General features: G+C 42.5%; 1 protein-coding gene across 4 annotated transcripts in view; it reads right to left on the reverse strand.

Annotated features, from left to right (window-relative positions):
• The window catches only part of dnah5 (dynein, axonemal, heavy chain 5), a 249,542-nt gene that overhangs the window by 100,316 nt on the left and 128,865 nt on the right, over positions 1-20,361 (reverse strand). For all 4 annotated transcript variants that reach the window (XM_082150214.1, XM_082150212.1, XM_082150215.1 and 1 more), the window contains exons 48-50: positions 17,579-17,701; positions 14,325-14,538; positions 13,011-13,234 (exon numbers count right to left, since the gene is read on the reverse strand). In XM_082150214.1, coding sequence (XP_082006340.1) covers positions 13,011-13,234; positions 14,325-14,538; positions 17,579-17,701 — 561 coding nt within the window. The remainder of the gene's footprint in view (positions 1-13,010; positions 13,235-14,324; positions 14,539-17,578; positions 17,702-20,361) is intronic.

A 20,361-nucleotide genomic window follows, 5' to 3' on the forward strand; every position in this document is an offset into this window, starting at 1 on the left:
AGTACCTCGGGTGTAACGGCCCTCCATAACCGCACCAAAGCCCGTGAGGGACGCATCCGTAGTCAAGGTCTTCCTCTGACATGGTGCTCCCAAAACCGGGCCTTGAGACAGGAACCATGGTTTCTTCCACATGACAAGAGAACGAAGGCATCTGCGCGTAACTCTGATCGTGCGGAAAGGGTTTCCCAGAGGAGAAAATCCCTTGTTCCTGAGCTACCACTGCAAGGCCCTCATATGGAGCAGACCAAAGGGTATTACCATGGAAGCTGCAGCCATAAGACCCAAAACTCTTTGAAAGTGTTTGACAGTGATAGCCTGGCCTAACCTAATACTCTTCATTGTGTGTAAGATAGTATTAATACGAGCATGAGACAATTGTGCCCGCATCGTAACTGAGTCCCACTCTACTCCCAGGAACGTAGTCCTCTGAAGAGGAGTTAAGGAACTTTTCTTCACATTGAGTCTCAACCCCAAGCACCTCAGATGATGCAAAACAACATCTCGATGTTGAATTGCCAGTTCTTTTGACTGAGCTAAAATGAGCCCGTCATCTATGTAATTTAAGATACGAATCCCCTGAAGTCTCAAAGGAGCAAGGGATGCATCCATACATTTAGTGAAGGTGCGAGGGGATAAGGCTAGGCCGAAAGGAAGAACCCTATATTGATAAGCTTTTCCCCCAAAAGCGAATCTAAGGAACTTCCTGTGTTGTGGGATGATGGAAATATGAAAATATGCATCCTTAAGATCTATCGTCACAAACCAGTCCTCGGATCTGATTTGTTGAACGATCATAGGTATAGTCAACATCTTGAACTTAAATCTCCTCAAAGATTTATTCAATACCATAAGATCTATAATGGGACGCAGCCCACTATCCTTTTTTGGAACTATGAAGTACCGGCTGTAGAACCCGGACTCCCTCTGCTGTAAGGGCACATATTCTATGGCCTCCTTAGCTAAGAGAGTCTGAACTTCATCCTCCATCACCTGAGCCTGATCAGGAGATACCAGCGTATAAATAACACCACTAAATTTAGGTGGTCTATACTGGAACGTGATTCTATACCCTTTCTCGACTGTATTCAGGACCCACTGAGATATATTTTGAAGACCTTTCCAGGTGTCTAAATAATCTACTAAGGGAATCAGTCTCTCAGGACTGACCTCAGGTGTTTTATTTACATCTTTACTTTCATTTTTAGCCGAAGCCTTCCTCGCCTGAATAACAGTCCTCAGATCTGTTTTCAGTTTGGAAGGCTTCGACTGAGGGTGCTGCCACTGACTCCAGGCCCCTTGGGGGGGAGCACGAGAGGCAACACTCTCCTTCTGCCTCAGCAGGTGTGAGGAGCTGGCGGCGGCCTCGTGGGACTGCCCCCTGGCAGCAGACCCACGAGACCTGGAATGACGGCGGGGGATAAGTTCTTTAAACGCGGCTGACTGTCGTTTCGCCTCCTGAAACCTATCGACGACATTGTTGACACCGTCGCCGAAAAGGCCAGAAAGCGAAACCGGGGCATCGAGGAGACAAGCCCTGTCCTTGTCCCCGATGCCCGACAGATTCAGCCACAGGTGTCTCTCCGTGGCTACCAGTGCTGCCATGGAGCGGCCGATGGCACGGGCCGTCTCCTTGGTAACACGGAGAGACAAGTCGACCACTCGACGCATCTCTCGGATGTCGTCGAAGGCGACCTCCCCGCTGTCATCCACCTCTTTGAGGAGGTCGGCCTAGTATGCCTGCAACAGCCCCATTGTATGCAGACAACTACCAGCCCGACCTGCCGCCATATATGCCTTCCCAACCAAGGCCGATGTTGTACGGCAGGGCTTGGTGGGAAGCGCTGGAGCCCGCAGGGATGACGCAACGTCAGGGGAGAGGTGCGACGCAAACGACCCTTCAACTCTGGGCATAACCCTCCTCCTTGGCACCCATAATATTAGAATATAAATGAACATTGGGGCCAGATATTCTCGAGGAGAAGGGCTTGTTCCACGATCTCGACACTTCGGTGTGGAGATTGGGAAAGAATGGCAGACTCCGGCGTAGAGGTTGTGACCGAGACTGCAGGAAGCGCTCATCGAGTTTGCTTTTTTTAGTCACTTCCTGCATCTCAGGTGGCCAATCAATCTTTAATTTTTCCACCGCCCTGGTCACAACCTCTAGCAGCTCCTCAAAGGCAGGGGAATGGGGTGGCGAATTTTCACATTCCCCTGCCTCGATGCCCAAAATATCTAGCTCCTCGGAACCAGATAATTTGAGCATCGGTTCCACTGCCAGGGCGGAAGAAGCCGCAGCGCGGGCTTCCGCACCCTGAGCGGAACTACGGGAACTAGCTTCAGAATGTTGAGAAAGGGCCGAAGCCGTCTCAACATTATCCGCTAGATCCCTCTGCGATCCCCAAGAATGCAGACGCCGCGCTGCCTCGACAGACGCGGGACGTGATCCACGGGGATCGCAAGGCTGGCCGGCCTCATTAAACATAGCTCGCCGGGAGCGGAGCGTTCTTAGGGGCATGGTTTCACAGTTAGCACGGACAGCACCCTCGAGCACTGCCTGTGCATGCTCCACTCCCAGACAAACCACACAAAGCGAGTGTGTGTCACCCTCGCTTAACCTGTTAACCCTCACCAGTGCGTCGGCGCACTGAAGCGTTTTTTTATTTATTTAGTTCAAAGTTACTATCAGATTAAATGTTATACTTTGACAAACTATACATCATTAAAAAGATATAAGACTCAAGTTTCAGTATTTGACCACTATTGTATTCTGAGAAACTTATAGTGACAGTTATGTCTTAATTTGTGTCAGGAGTTATGAAATGAAAAAATGCATCGATCCCTTTAATATGAATTATGACCGTCAGCTGGTCCATTCAGAAAAAAAAACTCCGTGCTGTTGTCATGACAGTGCTATACAAAACAACGTTCCTCAGGACTTTTAGCTCAAAAATGTGCAGACTTGGAGAAATATTGATATATTCTCATAGATTCACATCATATTTCTATAGACAGGAATAATATTTATTGAATTTATACCCAAATGCGTCGATGTAATCATTATGAGCGCTTCTTACTGAGATGTGCTGTGTTTTCAATTCATACCAATAGCCTGAGGGCGCTATATGCACAAAATACTCCATATATGGAACATGAAGAAGAGCCATAATCATGTGACCTTCAAGGACGTCACTGATAGCAGCAGCTACACACAAAGCTAACACAGAGATCGCTGTAATATGCAGATACAGACGTTTTGAAAACAATAAACATAATTGCAATGATATGTGATTTGCCTGTGTTCTTCAAGCAATGCCAGGTATTTTTATAATATATTATATTTATAATGTATTGCTAATCGATATAGACTTTATCATTGTACATAATTCTATAAATATATTTTCTGTCAGATTTTTTTTTTAATCTGAAGCCAAATTAGATCACAGAAGATTATTTAAAACACTCCACTTGCGTTATAAAGTACGTTTGTAGCACAAACATGGTTTTAATCTCATAAATGGTCGTGTATTGATGGTGTGCTAAGCTAACATGCTAGCTAGGCCCAAAATAAAGTAATTTGACATGATCTTGAAAAACATTTAACTAAATACAGAGTTTTAGACTTATCATTTTCAGATTTTAAATATAACATGGTCACACATATGGCTTTAGCTGCAGTGCATTTCTAGATTGCTCCAGGGCCCACTTCAATTTTATTTTCATGAATATGTTTAATAAAAACAAATTTCTAATAACTTTACAAAACTTTGAAGCTATTTAAAAAATGTTTTTTTCATTATGACAATAATTAATTCTACATTTACAATAAACTACCAGGTGTCAGCTTTCAAATGAGATCATACTTGTGCTTTTAGTGCAAAGGGTTCATGAACTGTATCTGTTTCAGTTTGGGTATGTCATTTCTGGGGATTTTTCAAAAGTGGCGTTGCAGCTTAACAGGTTAAATAACGTGGGCAAGGGGACGCACACTGCCTGAACTGTTTCTTTTCACTCGCCATATTTTATATATACTCTTTCCACGGGACAAACAACACCAAATAGAACAGACAAGATGACATAGAGCGCTTGCTGAAGACCAGAAGCTAACATTTCCTGGTTCCTGTGACCGTTTTATTGCTTCCGGATCACCGTCACATGCAACGTCATGGGTGACGTAATGACGTTGCACCAATCAAGATTGGAATAGTTGCATAGTTGACTTCAGACGCTTCATGCCGAAGGCATTCCCCAAAGTATCGAGTATCGATGCAGCGGGAGTTCCCTTTACGAAAGGCAACTCTAGGCCTCAATGTGGTCTACTAGGGGGACCAGCCTCTTGAGGCTGACCTCAGGTATACTCTGAATACTGAGCTCGGTTCCCTGAAGTGGATGGCCAGCAGGGAACAACCAAACAGATTTTTCTACAGCCCTCCTTGGAGGGAACGAATTCTGTAGGGCCGCAACAAATTTGGGGGGACACTGAGATATGCGTTCGTTGGAAACCGATGCACCCTGAAGCGCAGAAGGTAGCGCGGTTCACAATTCGATTTCCTGCGCTTGGTTGTGGCTTGAGCCACAACACTGTCTTCTTGTTCCATTATCCGACCTGCTTGGGATTGACCACTGAGTGAAGTACCCCATTGAATCAAGGCGGACGAGAATCGGCCCTACAGTCTGCAGGACCCATTGAGACACATTCCAACGCTGCCAGATGGTCTAATAAAGGTGTATTGCAAGTAGTCAACTTGGTGCCCTGAAGTGGATGACTGGCAGGGAACAACCAAATTGGGCGTACACTGAGACCTGAGCTCGCTGGAAACCGTTGCGCCCTGAATCACCAAGGGAGGCAGGGTTGAAAGAACGGTCCCCTGAGGGCACCAAGGAGAAACGGGCACTATATAATTAGAGTGAGCCATTTCTGGATCATATTGTCTGGGTCTGTGTCTATATTAATGATCGGTAGTATGGCTGAATTACTGTGAGGGAGACTGTCAGTGACAGAGACGTGGAACTGCTGTGCATTAGCCTGCGACCATTTTATTTGCCACGTGAGTTTGGCAATGTTGTCATCTGCATTGTTTATGTGCCACCGGATGGAAACACTGTAAGAGCTGCGACGAAGATGTCTGAGTGCGTGCAACAGCAGAAAAAGAGCTAATGGAGATATTGAAGGGCTTTTTTCTCTGTACTGACTGGGAGGTGCTGTATGATCCAGATATTGACAGGCATAATGAAATCAGGTCTGCGTATGTCAAATTCTGTGTAGATTCTACACAGATGTACTCGTAACATCATAAGAAGAATGGCATCTACGCTAATGTTAGTCTTTCTGCTTATTCCGAGGTTTACTGTAATCAGCTGGATCCAGGCCGTATCCAGACCAGATGGAGGACCTGCACGTAGACACGACAACAACGCATGATGTAGCCAGCCGGATCCGGGCCGTATCCAGACCAGATGGAGGACCTGCACCTAGACACGACCACAATGCATCCCTGAAATGCCAGCAGAGATTGTGTCAACTAGACTCTCATCGAAGACCTCATCGACCAGACAGCCATCAGCACTGATCCTCAACAAACCCGCCTCCATTCCGGTGTGATGACTCTGGTCTTAACCCTCTGGGGACCAAAAACGCGCCCGCGCGTTTTGCTCGTTTTTTTTTTTAGCAATGAAAAATAAACACAAAATGCTCTGTTAATTTTGATCTTTCATTTTCGTGTAATACATCAATCGATCCTGTTCAGTTTCTATTTTTTTTCTGTATACTCACAATACAAATAAAGTGTTTTGCTTTTTGACAAATAAAGAAAAACTAACATGATGCTATTTCTGCCTTCTCTCTGTCAGTAAACTCCCATTTGAAACGCGTTCGAAAATGATCTATAACTCCGCGAAAATTCAGTCAAACAGGCAAACAGACCCACGGGCATAAAGCTTGAGATCGCAGCTTTTAAATGAAGTAATTTATATAAAAAACAAATATTATCAGCTTCTGTAATCTGTATAAAAAGAGAGCGACTCCAGTCGAGCTCATTAGGAGCCATTCAAAAGTAATTTGACCACGCCCCGGAGAGCGCGTGCTATTCAAACGCAAATTCTGAGAACCATTTCAGTCTGTGAAACGCCCCCACATCAGCTGTAAACAAAGAGGCATAATATAGCCTACCTTATGGAGAAAATTTTCCGTGCTGATATGAGGAGCAGATCCCGCTGAGGAGTGAGGTAGGCTAAGTTATCCTTTCTCAAGTGTTAATGTGGAATAACGTTATGGAATAACGTTGTAGGCTTATGTAAACAAAAAGATGAATCGCGTTTCTATAATATGAATAGCGTTTCTGTGAGATGAATGAAGGGTACATATTTGTAAAGACTGTTTAGCCTAAATATGAATCGCGCGTCTGTGTGTGAAAGAATAAACTGCTTTTACAGTTACAGTTACTGCGTTACAGTCAGGCGAAGTATGAAAGACAACATTTTGTTGACTAGATTTGGGTACAGTTTTTACTGTAGAATATACTGTCACATCAAATAAGCTTTTCTGCTCATATATATAAAATACTATTTTGTCAAAAATAAAGTCATAGACTAAGATGTTCCAATGTTGGCTATATTCAAACTAATGAATACATATGATAAAATGTAGGCCTATAATCTTTTTTTTTTTTTTTTACAAAGAAAGAGTACTTTTTTTGCAGAAATATTGCTGAAATTGTAATTATTGTTGTAATTGTAACCTTTTTAATAAAATAGCAAAACATATTTACAAGATAGATGTAAGCAAAATCTTAAATGGTCAATATAAGTCTTCTTCTAAATATATAGGCTATTTTGTCCTTGCATTGTGGCTCAGTCAGTGTCACACCTGAATGAATGGCTAATTATGCAGAGTCATTATGCAGAGTGGGTGGGACTGGGTAATCTAAGGTGTAAACTACTCCTCCCCCTCGCATATTGGCTTTCCAAGCAAAACCTGTTTTACACCATTTAAATCAATGTATTTTTTTTTTGTGAACGATAAAGCAAGACTATTTTCACATAATTTTGAAGCTAGAACTCCAAGAGAAAACATCCATTAGTCAAAAGTCTTGTGGGCACATATTTTGTATGAGTTTTGTGGTCTTATTTCAGCAACTTTCATTTTTATTTTTTTAAATAACCACGCATAAACATTATTCTCTTAAAAATACAAACATCTACATACATGTTGCTCGCATATTATGGTAGGCCTGTTTGTGCTATATAGAGTGAATTTACACCTTTGCCATTAACATGTTTATAAATAACTGAAAAAAGCACAAATGTCAGAGCATGTCAGAACATCTCAAGGGCCCCAAAAACAGCTTGGTCCCCAGAGGGTTAAACCAGATGGAATTGGATAATATTCTGATTGTTCCAAACCAATCTGACTTCTGACCTAAAATGCTCCCTGAATCATAATCATACACTGTTCGTTCATTGGCCAGAGAAGAACTGGCCCCCCGACTGAGCCTGGGTTCTCCCAAGTTTTTTTTCCCCCTCCATTCTGCCACCTGATGGAGTTTTGGTTCCTTGTCACTGTCACCTTTTTCCACATTTGTTGTCATTGCTTGCTTAGTTGGGGACATTAAATTTAACATTTAATTTAATATTCATTATACAAGAACTGAACTGAGCTGGACGATGACATCACGGTTTACTCCAGAGCGGCTATATATATATATATATATATATATATATATATATATATATATATATATATATATATATATATATATATATAATTAACTAAATAACTTTTTTTAAACAAAAATTAAACATCACTGAACTTACTTAAGCTTGACTGTGATGCTATTTTCTTCTGGAAACAAACTTTTTTGCATTATTTTCCTGTTATCTCTGTAAAGCTGTTTTGAAACAATCTGTATTGTAAAAGCGCTATATAAATAAATGGTAAATAAAATAAATACTTGACTTGACTTGACTAGATTCTGTGATTCTAGTTAAACAGGTAAAACATTGTTCAAATAACAAGCCTTATATAACCATGGAGGCTCAGAAAAAGGTAAGGCTAAGGAAAGATTTATAACTAATATGACACGTTAAATGATAAGTATGCATGCTGTAAATGAGGAGACACTGGTAAATTACTATTAGGATTGATGATTCTGTATCTAAACCACAAATGAGTTTGACTGATGTTGTTAAGGTTTTTAAAGGTCGTGGCATTAAAAAAGGCAACTGGGCTGGATTGTCTTTCTGCTTTTATTTTGAAAACCTTTACAGAGGATTTAGCCCCACTTTGAAAACCTTTACAGAGGAATTAGCCCCTGCATGGGTGGACATTTTTCAGAGGTCCATTGATTGACATAATATTCCAGATATTTGGAAAAAAATCAATTATTATACCACTAGGGACTGCAGATGGAAACTAGCTTAAGCCAAATCTGGTGCAAAGCATCTTTAATTAATGTTTTTTGCACATTGTCCCTGTTGAAATAAATAAATAAACAAACTTCAAAAAGACCTAGTCCTCAAGAGTATAACGACTATCGCCCAGTTGCCTTAGCCTGCATAGTGATGAAGTGTTTGGAGAGGATCATATTTGTGGAAGCTTAAGGAAGACCCTTTTGATCCTTATCAGTTTGCCTATCAAATTAAAAGGGTTCTTTCTTGAGTTATTCTTTTAATACCATGCAGCTACACCTTATGCTCTCCAAACTAAATAGTATGGCTGTTAATCCATATAGCATCAAATGGTTCCATGCATTGGTTTTCTGTATAAGGATAAGGACATTCAACATTATACTATAGAGATTGCTAACTTTGTAACATGGAGTAAAGAACACAGTCTTGTAGTTAGAAAAACAGAGGAAATAATTTTTTATCCCTAGTTCTCCAACCTCTCACCTATCATGATTAACAACGAGCCCATTAGACAGGTTGCGTCATACAAATACATTGGTTTGCTTATTGATAATAAACTTTAATGGGAGGTGAATGTGGATAATCTGTGTCGAAGGGTGTAACAAAAAAAATACTTTTCAAAGAGGCTCAGCCTTTTGGAGTTGCTCAAAGGGTCTGTTTCATCATGCCTATGTATTGATTCCATCTTACTGTATGGTATAGCAGCCTGGTTCAGTAATTTGACAGTTACTCTTAGATCTCAGTTGAACCGTTTGGTGTATACGGCAATGAAGGTGGTTGGTCTAGGGGTTTACCCCCATCTTCCGTCTATTTTTAACAAAATTATTTTTAAACAGGCAAGGAAAATTACTCTGGACCCTTCTCATGTGCTTTTTCCAGAATTCAAAGCATTTACATCTGGTAGACGTTTTCATACCCAAGGTTTAGATACAACCGCTATACAATTATTTTGTTCCTTTGGCTACAAGGATGTTAAACTCTAGTGCAAAGGACATGATTGCGTGATTGTTATTGGTGTAGGTATCTTGATATGCAGCTTCACCTGTACCAACACCTGCCCTAAGAGGCCGGAGAAATTGCCCCGCTGTCAAATAGTCTAGAGATATCAGCCTCTCATGGCTGACTTCTAGTGTTGGTTGAGTAATATGCCTGGTGCCCTGAAATGTTTTGCAAGCCCCATGTAAGCTGGTATAGAGTCAGCCTGATTCCCACCGTGAATGATGCATGGTTGTTGTTTAAAGATCTTCTTACTGCTGTGATCAACAAACATGCCCCAAACAAAAAGATACGCATAAAAAACCGCAACAGCCCATGGATTAATCGTGATCTAGCTGTTCTGCTTCAGCAAAAAAATATAGCCTGGCGCAAAGCACGCAAGTCACATTCTGCCAAAGACAATCTTTTATTTCGTCAAATCAGGAACAAGGCCACACAAGCGGTGAGGGAGGCTAAAGCAGGCTTCTTTAAAGAACAGTTTACACTCTGTGGTGCAAATTCAAAAGCATTTTGGAATACGGTAAAAAAACTTGAAAACAAACCCCGGACCACACCATTGTCCCTACAAGTGGATGACATAATTGTTACTAATAAAAACTCCATGGCTGAAGCATTCAATCACCACTTCATAAATTCTGGCTTTGTTTCCGAGGCGTTATACCCTATTGCTATAGCCCCTGCAGCCTCTAATACCTGCAGCCTTGCAGCACCTCATCACAGTTTCTCCATCCGGCCTGTTTTAGTGGGGGAAGTCCTGAAGGAATTGACCGCTCTGGACCCCAATAAAGCAGCTGGGTCAGATGATCTTGCCGCTTTCTTCATTAAAATTGCTGCCCCTGTCATTGCGGCTCCTCTAACAGCCCTCATTAATCTCTCCCTCCATACAGCCAAGATTCCATCTGCTTGGAAAGAAGCGGTTGTGCTTCCTCTGTATAAGGGCGGTGATCAGGCTGACCTAAACAATTACAGGCCAATTTCCATCTTGCCTTGTGTGTCTAAAATTCTGGAAAAACTTGTCAATAAACAACTAATTAATCATCTTAATGTGAACGGTATCATGTCTGGGGCACAGTCTGGCTTCCGATCAGGGTATGGTTGTGTTACAGCTACCACTAAAGTGCTCAATGACATTACATCCGCGTTAGATACCAAACAACACTGCGCTGCTATATTCATTGACCTTGCAAAGGCTTTTGACTCTGTGGACCACAACACACTCATCCACAGACTTAGCAGCATTGGTGTCACTGATCACTCACTGGCTTGGTTCACAAACTATCTCTCTCACCGGGTTCAATGTGTAAGATTTGAAAACTTTCTCTCCCATTACCTCTCGGTCACCAGGGGTGTCCCCCAAGGTTCCATCCTTGGTCCTACACTTTTCTCAATTTACATTAATAACATTCCCCAGGCAGTTGGTAATTCCCTCATTCACTTATATGCTGATGATACAATTCTTTATGCCACAGGTTCCTCCCCAGATGCTGTTCAAGCTACCCTGCAAGATAGCTTTTTCCAACTACAGCAGTCCTTTACACAACTCAAACTCACTCTCAATACCTTCAAAACAAAAATCATGTGGTTTTACCGTATGGGTACTACTCCTCCTCCTGCCCTTAACATCACCACCTGCAATGGAGCTATTCTAGAACAAGTCACTGCATATAAATACTTGGGCATCTGGCTGGAAACTTCACTTTCTTTTTCCATCCACATATCAAAGCTACAATCTAAGGTCAAGGCCTTTCCTTTACAGAAACCGCTCTTCCTTCACCACTTCTGCCAAACTTACTTTTATTCAAATGACCATTCTACCCATGTTAGACTATGGAGACACTATATATAGGGTTGCTTTCAAGTCCACTCTATCAAAACTTGACATTCTTTACCATTCCGCTATCAGGTTTGCCACAAATGCTCCTTTCAATACACACCACTGCACGCTATATTCATCTGTCAACTGGCCCTCTCTTCATAATCGCCGAAAAATTCATTGGTTCACCTTTATTTACAAGACCCTTCTTGGCCGCTCACCTCCTTATTTAGGTCACCTACTGCAACTAAAGCCTGTCACATACAATACCCGGTCTTCACTCCATCTTCAATTAAGCATTCCCAAAACCAACTCTGCCTTTGGTCTTGCACCTTTTCAATCTGCTGCCGCTCGCGATTGGAACACTCTGCAAAATATTCTTAAACTGGATACATTAATTTCAATTTCATCCTTCAAAACTATTATATCATCCTTGTTCACGGATATATGCATTTGCTTCTCAACATAATAATTTTATTTTTCTTTATTTATTTTCCAGTAAATAGATTTTGATGACTCACCCACTATCACTTCTATGTACCTGGACACTTAGCTGGTTGTAAGCGTCTGTTGTCTCCTGTGTTGTTTTAAATTGTATTTTTATGAAATTGTATCCTGTATGTATTTCTAATGTATTTATTTTTCCTCCTTCCCTTTCCCTAAGTGGTTATTCCACTTGTCAGGCCGCCATTGTAAATAAGAACTTGTTCTTAATGACTTGCCTGTAAAAATAAAGGTAAAAAAAAAAAAAAAAAAAGCAGGGGATATCCGAACATCCTTCTCCAATACCCTCCTCGGAGGCAGTGAGCCTCCCAAGTTCCGCCACATTGTTGGGTAGAGACTGGACCACACTCACTGGAATCAGCTGCACCCTGAAGCACCAGAGGTGGCAGAAAAGTTCCTTTTCATATAGACATCTAGCTTTTTATCTAGCTATTCACCATTTAATTCCTCAGAATCAAATGAAGCCAAATATCAACCAGACAAGTAAACACGGTCTGGATGAAAGGCTGAATATATCATATTAACACAGGCATCTAACTTCTTAAAGCCAGATGTGTATTTGTCATTTAATTCCTCAAAATTAAATGCAGCCAAAGACCAACCAGACAAGTAAACACGGTCTGGATGAAAGGCTTAATATAGTATATTAATAAAGGCATCTAACTTATCAGAGTTAGATAAGTATTTATCATTTAATTCCTTAAAATTAAATGAAGCCAAGACCAACCAAACAAGTAAGCACGGTCTGGATGATAGGCTGAATTATATTCTATTAGAATAGTTCAATATACAAATAAAGAATAATTTGTTGCAAACACACATAGATCGCCAGAACGCCCACCACACACCAGCTTATTGGGGATGAAGCCAATCAGTATATATGGGGATGATTAAGAGGCCATGATGATGGATAGAGGCCAATGGGCAAACTTGGCCAGGATGCCAAGGTTACACCCCTACTCTTTTTTGAAGAACATCCTTGGATTTTTTGTGACGACATAGAGTCAGGACCTCAGTTTAATGTCTCATCCGAAGGACGGGTTGGATGGATGGATGTAATGGATGGGTGGATGGATAAGAATCATTATGGATGGATGGATGGATGGATGGATGGATGGATGGATGGATGGATGAATGAATGGATGGCAATCAAAGTCATTAAATTCTTTACAATTTTCATCCCTAGATGTATGTAAACATGGTTAATATGGTAATAAGTATAATCATGGATTTCTGAAATTTCATTTACTTTTTCTCAGTGTCTAAATAAGAACAGAAATGTAGTTCTACTCACATCAGGCAAGTTTATGACCTCTGCATTCACGCTGAGCATTCCCTGCCAGATACGGGAGAGGTCACGCAGGTTAAAAATGTAGTGAAAGTTGGCAGGAGTGGGCAGCATTTTAACCTTTGTCATTTGCCATAATCTTCGGGTCAGTGGAACCAGCCTGACCACTGTGTTGCGTACTTCCTCTGAAAATCCCCGACGGGAACAGTAATGGCCTGTGCCTATCACCCCTGCAGCAGGAAAAAATATATATTGAAAATGAAAGTGAATGAAAAAGGTTGATCTATAGCAGACAGAAACCTCACAAAGGTGAAGGACAGAATGAGCAAATGTGACCTTCCTGAATGATAGAATACTGAGTTGAATAAGAATCACAGTTGTCACAAATGTCAATATTACACACATATTGAGGTGTGTAGGCTTACCTGCATGTGAGCATGATATATCATATCAATAGAAAAAATCTGTCAACGAAAAGATCCAGACCTTCAGCCGAGCAGGGAAACACCCATTGTCAGAATCAATATGCATATACAGAATCAGTTCTGCTTAAGCAACGCTGTTGACAACCTTGACCAATTTAAATGAGATGTGATAAATAATTTCTCTGAGCCAAGAAGCACGGTCCAGATACTTCCTTTGTGTTTCTGCCTTTTATAATATTTCATAATGCATGTCTAAATGCATAATTTGACTGATTCTTTTAAAATATTTCCATGCCATTTGTTGTTTGACTCCTTCTCATTGGATTATTACAATATTTACAAAAGGAATATTGAGAAATGTGAAATCGATATTAGCCACTGGCAAAAAAGGTCCATTGTCTATTGTCATTAGTGTAGCAATGCATGAAGCACAGCTCACACATAAGTCACTTTCAAACCAGGCAGCTTTCTGTTGGTCAACGCGGTGAATTCGTGTGGCCAATTTGAAACCATTGCGAAATCTGTGTGGGGAAATATTTAACCCCTCATGCAAAAATCCTGCTCTTGTGAATTTCTATTGAAATGATGTGACTGCACCTTAAAGCGAAAGATATAAAAGACTGTCTTAAAACAAATGTTCATTCATGTCCTACAGCCCCATAATTAGAGTAATGCAAGAACTAAAGGAAGGAGAAAATATTCACTTAATTACGAATATGGCAGCAAAACACTGCTGAATCAGTTTGGCCAGAAATTTTGCAGTGTGCTGAATACTGATAAATAAAGAATATCAGTAATTGCCTCAAATTGACCTCTAGATATTTTAGGTTTTGAATCTATGGTAGTAAAGCAATGGATTTGAACTGTTTTGCAAATGGTAGACAACAATACTAACCAAAGATCTTGTCTATGGAGGCATTGGAAGGAAGAGTACAGTTGAAAATAGAAAACTGCCTCTTCAGCCTCTGGGGGACGTCATTTCGTCCCCCTCCAGGATGGATCATAGCTGCCAAGAACTGGACATCCACAATGTTTGTGAACTCTCCTGGTTTCTCCAGGTTAAAGAAGCCATTTTGCTCCATCAGCTGGCGAACTATTTCATTGGTGACCTTTGAAGAGAAGAAATGGATTCTGTGAATATATTTATTTTTTCAGACTTTGCAAACAGAGAGTCCACTGTAGTAGAGAGTAGATGTTTAAGCAGCCAGTGCACCAAATTAATTGTGCAACTAAAGCATATTGATTTATGATCACAGTTTATTAGATCATAATTTGATGAATGACTGCTGACATGTCTAAGAGAAAATGCACACAACTATGTGACACTGTCACACATGACACATGTTTTAACCACTCTATGTATTATAATGATTTTATGTATATTAGAGTTTTAATAGGTTTACATGTTGTCTTAGTCATTTTAGTCCATTTTATTCCTCTTATCTGTTTTATGTGTGTATGTCTTTAAATGATTATGGGTCTGCCTGTCATGTGAGCAATCACATGACAGGAAACAGGAAATAGCCAGCATAAAGGAAGCAGCATGGCAAACAAACGGGGTCTCTGTCAAGAGGACCAATGCTGGATTGAGGAGTTTATTTTAAGGACTTACCATTCCAGCCAACCACATCACTTTTCATTGGATTATCACTACAGTTGGATTGTATATACACCGGTGGACTCTTACACATTGGGACTTACAGCACGCAAGGGCTCTTAAGGACTGTTTTATGGTATGGAACCAATGGACTATGCTTTTAACAGCCTAAGGCTTCTTTGTTGTATTGTGTTGTTTTAAGTTCCCGGCAGAGATTGTAAATACACGTCATTTATTCACTTTATTTCTGTTGTGATCTCATCTTTTAAAACACTTAACAAACTCACACAGTTTAATCTGACCCCATTTTTAGTTAATGTAATTCAACCGAGAAGGCTTACATATGGTGGCCCGTACGGGGACGTTTAAAGATTTTTAACGCTGTGTTGAGGAGTGTTTTAAGATGACGACTAATCAAGATAATGCTGCTTGTTTTAAAACAGCTGCTGATTTTAAGGATGAGCGGGTTTTACATCATTTTGATTGTGAACAGCTTTGTGCAGAAGTACTTTCTCTTAAGAACATTGTTTTAAAACTGGAGAAGGATTTTAAAGACTCTGTCGAAAGTCATTTTAACCGTGAAGTCTGTCTTAGAGAGACTGTTGATATAAAATTCCTCAAGATAGAGGAATTTGCGAAAGATGCTGTGGCGGCTTTGGAGAAAGAGGTCGTTGAGTGCTTTCGGAGGAGAGATAAACAGTTGGCAAAATAGATGAAAGAAAAGCGAATTCCTGAAGCCACTGTCTCTCCTCCTACAGAGACGACCTGCCCCATGCCTTCCACCATCAACTCCTCTTCTGATTCTACAAACAGTCCTACCCTCTCAACAACTTCACAGACTGACAGCAGAGCAAAGGATGGAACTATCTGCGCCAAGACTTCATCAGGGCCAGATGTTGCTTACATTTTCTCTATCCTTCCCTTCTCCAGTGGGGAATTCAACAGCGCACAGCAGGACGACATCTCACATCCCATCTCCCCTTCCACACAGCAGACCGACAGGATCACAATTATCAACCACCATGGCATGCTGTACCGAAGGATCCAGAGTGAGGACAGCCAGCACCGGCTTCAGCTCGTCATTCCAACGGCCTTGATCCAGCGTACGCTAAAGAGCATCCATGAAAGGACAACAGAGAGACATCACGGTCGGCTGAAAACTCTTCTTGGTGTCCTGGAGGTCGCCTGGTGGCCAACAGTCCGTAAGGATGTTTGGCGGTATGTGGGAGACTGCAAAACCTGTAGCGTCAACAACCAGAGCAAAGAACCATCTATTCACCCTGTATCATCACCAACCATCAAGCCAAGAAGGAGGAATTTACGGAGGGAATGGCGTTCCAGCAAGTCTGGGTACAAAAAGCACCAGGGAGGAATCTTGCAACCTACCCAGGATTACCCAGGCTGGTATCGACCTTCTCCATTCTCCATTCTGTCTTCTTTCTCCTGTTCCTTCCAGCAAACTAGTGCCTGCATGGGAGTGCCTAGTTTTATCTAATTTATTACAAAGACATTTTAGGACACACATTCAAGAGGATACCCACTACATGGACAATGGCTGACAGTACCTTCAAGGGACTAGTACCTTCCCCGGGGAGCCGTAGGCTGAGGGGGGGGACTATGTGACACTGTCACACATGACACATGTTTTAACCACTCTATGTATTATAATGATTTTATGTATATTAGAGTTTTAATAGGTTTACATGTTGTCTTAGTCATTTTAGTCCATTTTATTCCTCCTATCTGTTTTATGTGTGTATGTCTTTAAATGATTATGGGTCTGCCTGTCATGTGAGCAATCACATGACAGGAAACAGGAAATAGCCAGCATAAAGGAAGCAGCATGGCAAACAAACGGGGTCTCTGTCAAGAGGACCAATGCTGGATTGAGGAGTTTATTTTAAGGACTTACCATTCCAGCCAACCACATCACTTTTCATTGGATTATCACTACAGTTGGATTGTATATACACCGGTGGACTCTTACACATTGGGACTTACAGCACGCAAGGGCTCTTAAGGACTGTTTTATGGTATGGAACCAATGGACTATGCTTTTAACAGCCTAAGGCTTCTTTGTTGTATTGTGTTGTTTTAAGTTCCCGGAAGAGATTGTAAATACACGTCATTTATTCACTTTATTTCTGTTGTGATCTCATCTTTTAAAACACTTAACAAACTCACACAGTTTAATCTGACCCCATTTTTAGTTAATGTAATTCAACCGAGAAGGCTGAACGTTACAACTGTATCCTTTAAACAAAATAATGTTTACCACCACCTACTTTGTGAGGGGGGGTTTGGCACGACATACATTTTACAAGGCAAATAATGATGTATTTTGGGAACAACCTTAATTCCCACATAAAGGAGGATGTTTGCACCGAAAGACACATTACTTAATTAAAAAAAGTGAATTGTGGGTGCTTAGTGAAAAGGATGCAGGTATTTGCCCTGAAACTGTTTCTTAGGTCTGAAACTTCACCTCATAAATTAAATGTACAAACATATAAGTAGTGGCTCTTAAGTTATCATTATATGCAATATCTTACCTGGTCACCCCACTCATTGATCACAGGCATGTTGATGTCGTCAATAAAGATGGACATTTTCTTCCCTGCCGGAGGGCCGTAAGTGGTTCCCATTCGTTTATCTACATAACTCTCCACAGAGCGCTAAAAGGTCACAAGACACCGAAACAACCATATACATGCTGATTACTCACAAACACATCCAGCAACTCATATATTAAGAAGCTCAGATGAGATTTGGATCAATAACACAACAGTCAATAATGAAGCAGGGAATGTGATGAAACCGCAACCAGGCTGAAAAAAAACTTTAACACCTGAGCCTGGGGATTGCAAAGCACAGTGATGCATTCATTCCCTCATGGGTTTCTTGGTCTAACATTTGCCCAAACACTTTAAGAAACATGTAAATACAATACAATGGTGTGTGTGTGTATATGAATGTATTTCACACCAGCATTCAAAAGTTTGGGGTTGGGTAAGATTTTTTTTATGTTTTTGAAAGAAATATTTCACCAAGGCTGCATTTATTTGATCAAAAATGTAGTAAAACAGAAATATAGTGAACGCCTCGGTTACGACTGTAACCTCGGTTCCCTGAAGAGGGAACGAGCGTTGCGTCGAAACTGACGCTATGGGAACGCTTTGCGTGATGACGTCTTGAAGCACATGTAAAATCAGTCCAATGGTGTGGCGGAACGTCAGAGGCGGGTGACGTCACGTACCAGGAAGCTATAAAAGCCGGCCCGAAACAGAAAACGAAAGCTTCGTAAAGTCTGAAGTCGCGCTGACAGGCATGAAGGAGATATGGCAAGGCGACGCAACGCTCGTTCCCTCTTCAGGGAACCGAGGTTACAGTCGTAACCGAGGCGTTCCCTTTCAAGGGAACTCCCGTTGCGTCGAAACTGACGCTATGGGAACGTCTATACCAACGCCTCCATAGCTACAAATGTCTGTCCTGTGTGTAATCATGTGAGCAGCACTAAGAAGACAAAACATGAGACCCTGGAGTAGAGTCTAAATCCAGAGAGTAGAACCTGACGAAGGTGTGCGGTGAGGACCAGCCTGCCGCATCACAGACGTCCTGTAACGATACTCCTGATAAGGGCCTTAGAGGCCGCCATACTCCTAGTAGAGAGCGACCGGACAGCCAAAGGAGAAGGCTGTCCAGCCGCCTCATAAGCCAGTGAGATAGTCTCAACCACCCACTTGCTCATCCTTTGCTTAGACACTGGACCTCCCTTGTTAGGGGAGCAAAAGTCACTTTTACGCCACAGGGCAGCTCTGTGGACATACGCGTCTAACGCCCGAACAGGGCAAAGCAAATTATTCGCCTCCTGGTCCGATTTCGAAAGGGAGGAGGACCTCCAAGTGCCACGAGGGAAACGAGATACCAAAGGGTCTTTCCCCACAGACATTCCACCCAAAGGACTGTGGTAAGCACCTACGGCCGCCACATAAACCTTTAAAGTGGACGGGGTCAGACCTGCAGTGAACCGGTCCTGCAGGAACTCCAGAACTGTACCAATTGGGCAGTTGACTGGATCCAACCGACGGTCACTACACAAAGAGGTGAATACTCTTCAGTTCAGGGCATAAAGTTTCCTCGTGGAGGGAGCTTGGACTGTAGAATGGTCTCAACAACCTCAGTTGAGAGACCTGACTCTATGAGCTGGGCCCCCTCAGAGGCCAAGCCCACAGGTTCCACAGTTCTGGGCGGGGGAGAAATATTGAGCCCCCTGCTTGGGACAGAAGGTCCCTCCTGACGGGTAGCTCCAGAGGATGCCCGTCGAGGAGGGACACAAGATCGGGAAACCATACTCTGCCCGGCCAGCGCGGGGCTATAAAAAGCAGGCAAACCCGGTCCCTGCGAACTCTTTCCAGAACTCCCGGGAGCAGAGCAACTGGGGGAAAGGCGTACAGACGTAGCCTCGGCCACGTCTGTACCATAGCATCCAGTCCCAGAGGAGCTGGATGCGTGAAGGAGAACCAAAGTGGACAGTGAGACGTCTCTCGAGACGCAAACAGATCCACTTATAATTTCCATATCAGCTCCACCACCTCGGGGGTGGAGCCACCATTCCCCGGGCCTCGGCCCCTGTCTCGACAGAGTGTCTGCTCCTATATTCTGGACCCCGGGGATGTAGGCTGCCTTGAGTGACAGCAACTTCCCCTGGGACCACAAGAGGATATGGCATGCCAGCGCAAACCCCCTTGATATAGGCGACTACCGACGTGTTGTCCGTATGTACTACACATGGTGTCCCCTGAGACCTGTGATAAAGCTCCTCAGAGCCCGGAAGACAGCTAACATCTCTAGGCTATAGAATGCCAGGAACGATGATGGTCTTCCCACAGACCTTGAGATGAGCGACCCTCAGGATCGCTCCCCAACCCGTGAGGGAAGCATCCGTCGTTAGCAGTTTGCGACGACAAGGAGCTCCCAGCACTGGGCCCTGGGAAAGGAACCAAGGTTTCTTCCACATAACCAAGGCACGTAGGCATCACCGCGTGACCTTGATTGTGCGAAATGGGTTGCCCCTCGGGGAAAAACCCTCTGGTCCTGAGCCACCACTGCAGGGGCCTCATGTGCAGCAGTCCAAAAGGTATCCCGTTGGAAGCTGCTGCCATGAGACCCAACAGTCTCTGGAACTGTTTGACAGTGAGTAGCTGGCCTAGCTTTACACTTCTCACAGCTGCCAGGATGGAATCGAAGCGTGGCGATGACAGGCGCGCCTGCATCGACACTGAATCCCAAACCACGCCTAAAAAAGTGGTCCTCTAAAATGGAGAAAGCACACTCT

The sequence above is a fragment of the Leuciscus leuciscus genome, assembly GCF_965113295.1.
Source record: "Leuciscus leuciscus genome assembly, chromosome: 20".
NCBI classification, from domain to species: Eukaryota; Metazoa; Chordata; class Actinopteri; order Cypriniformes; family Leuciscidae; genus Leuciscus; species Leuciscus leuciscus.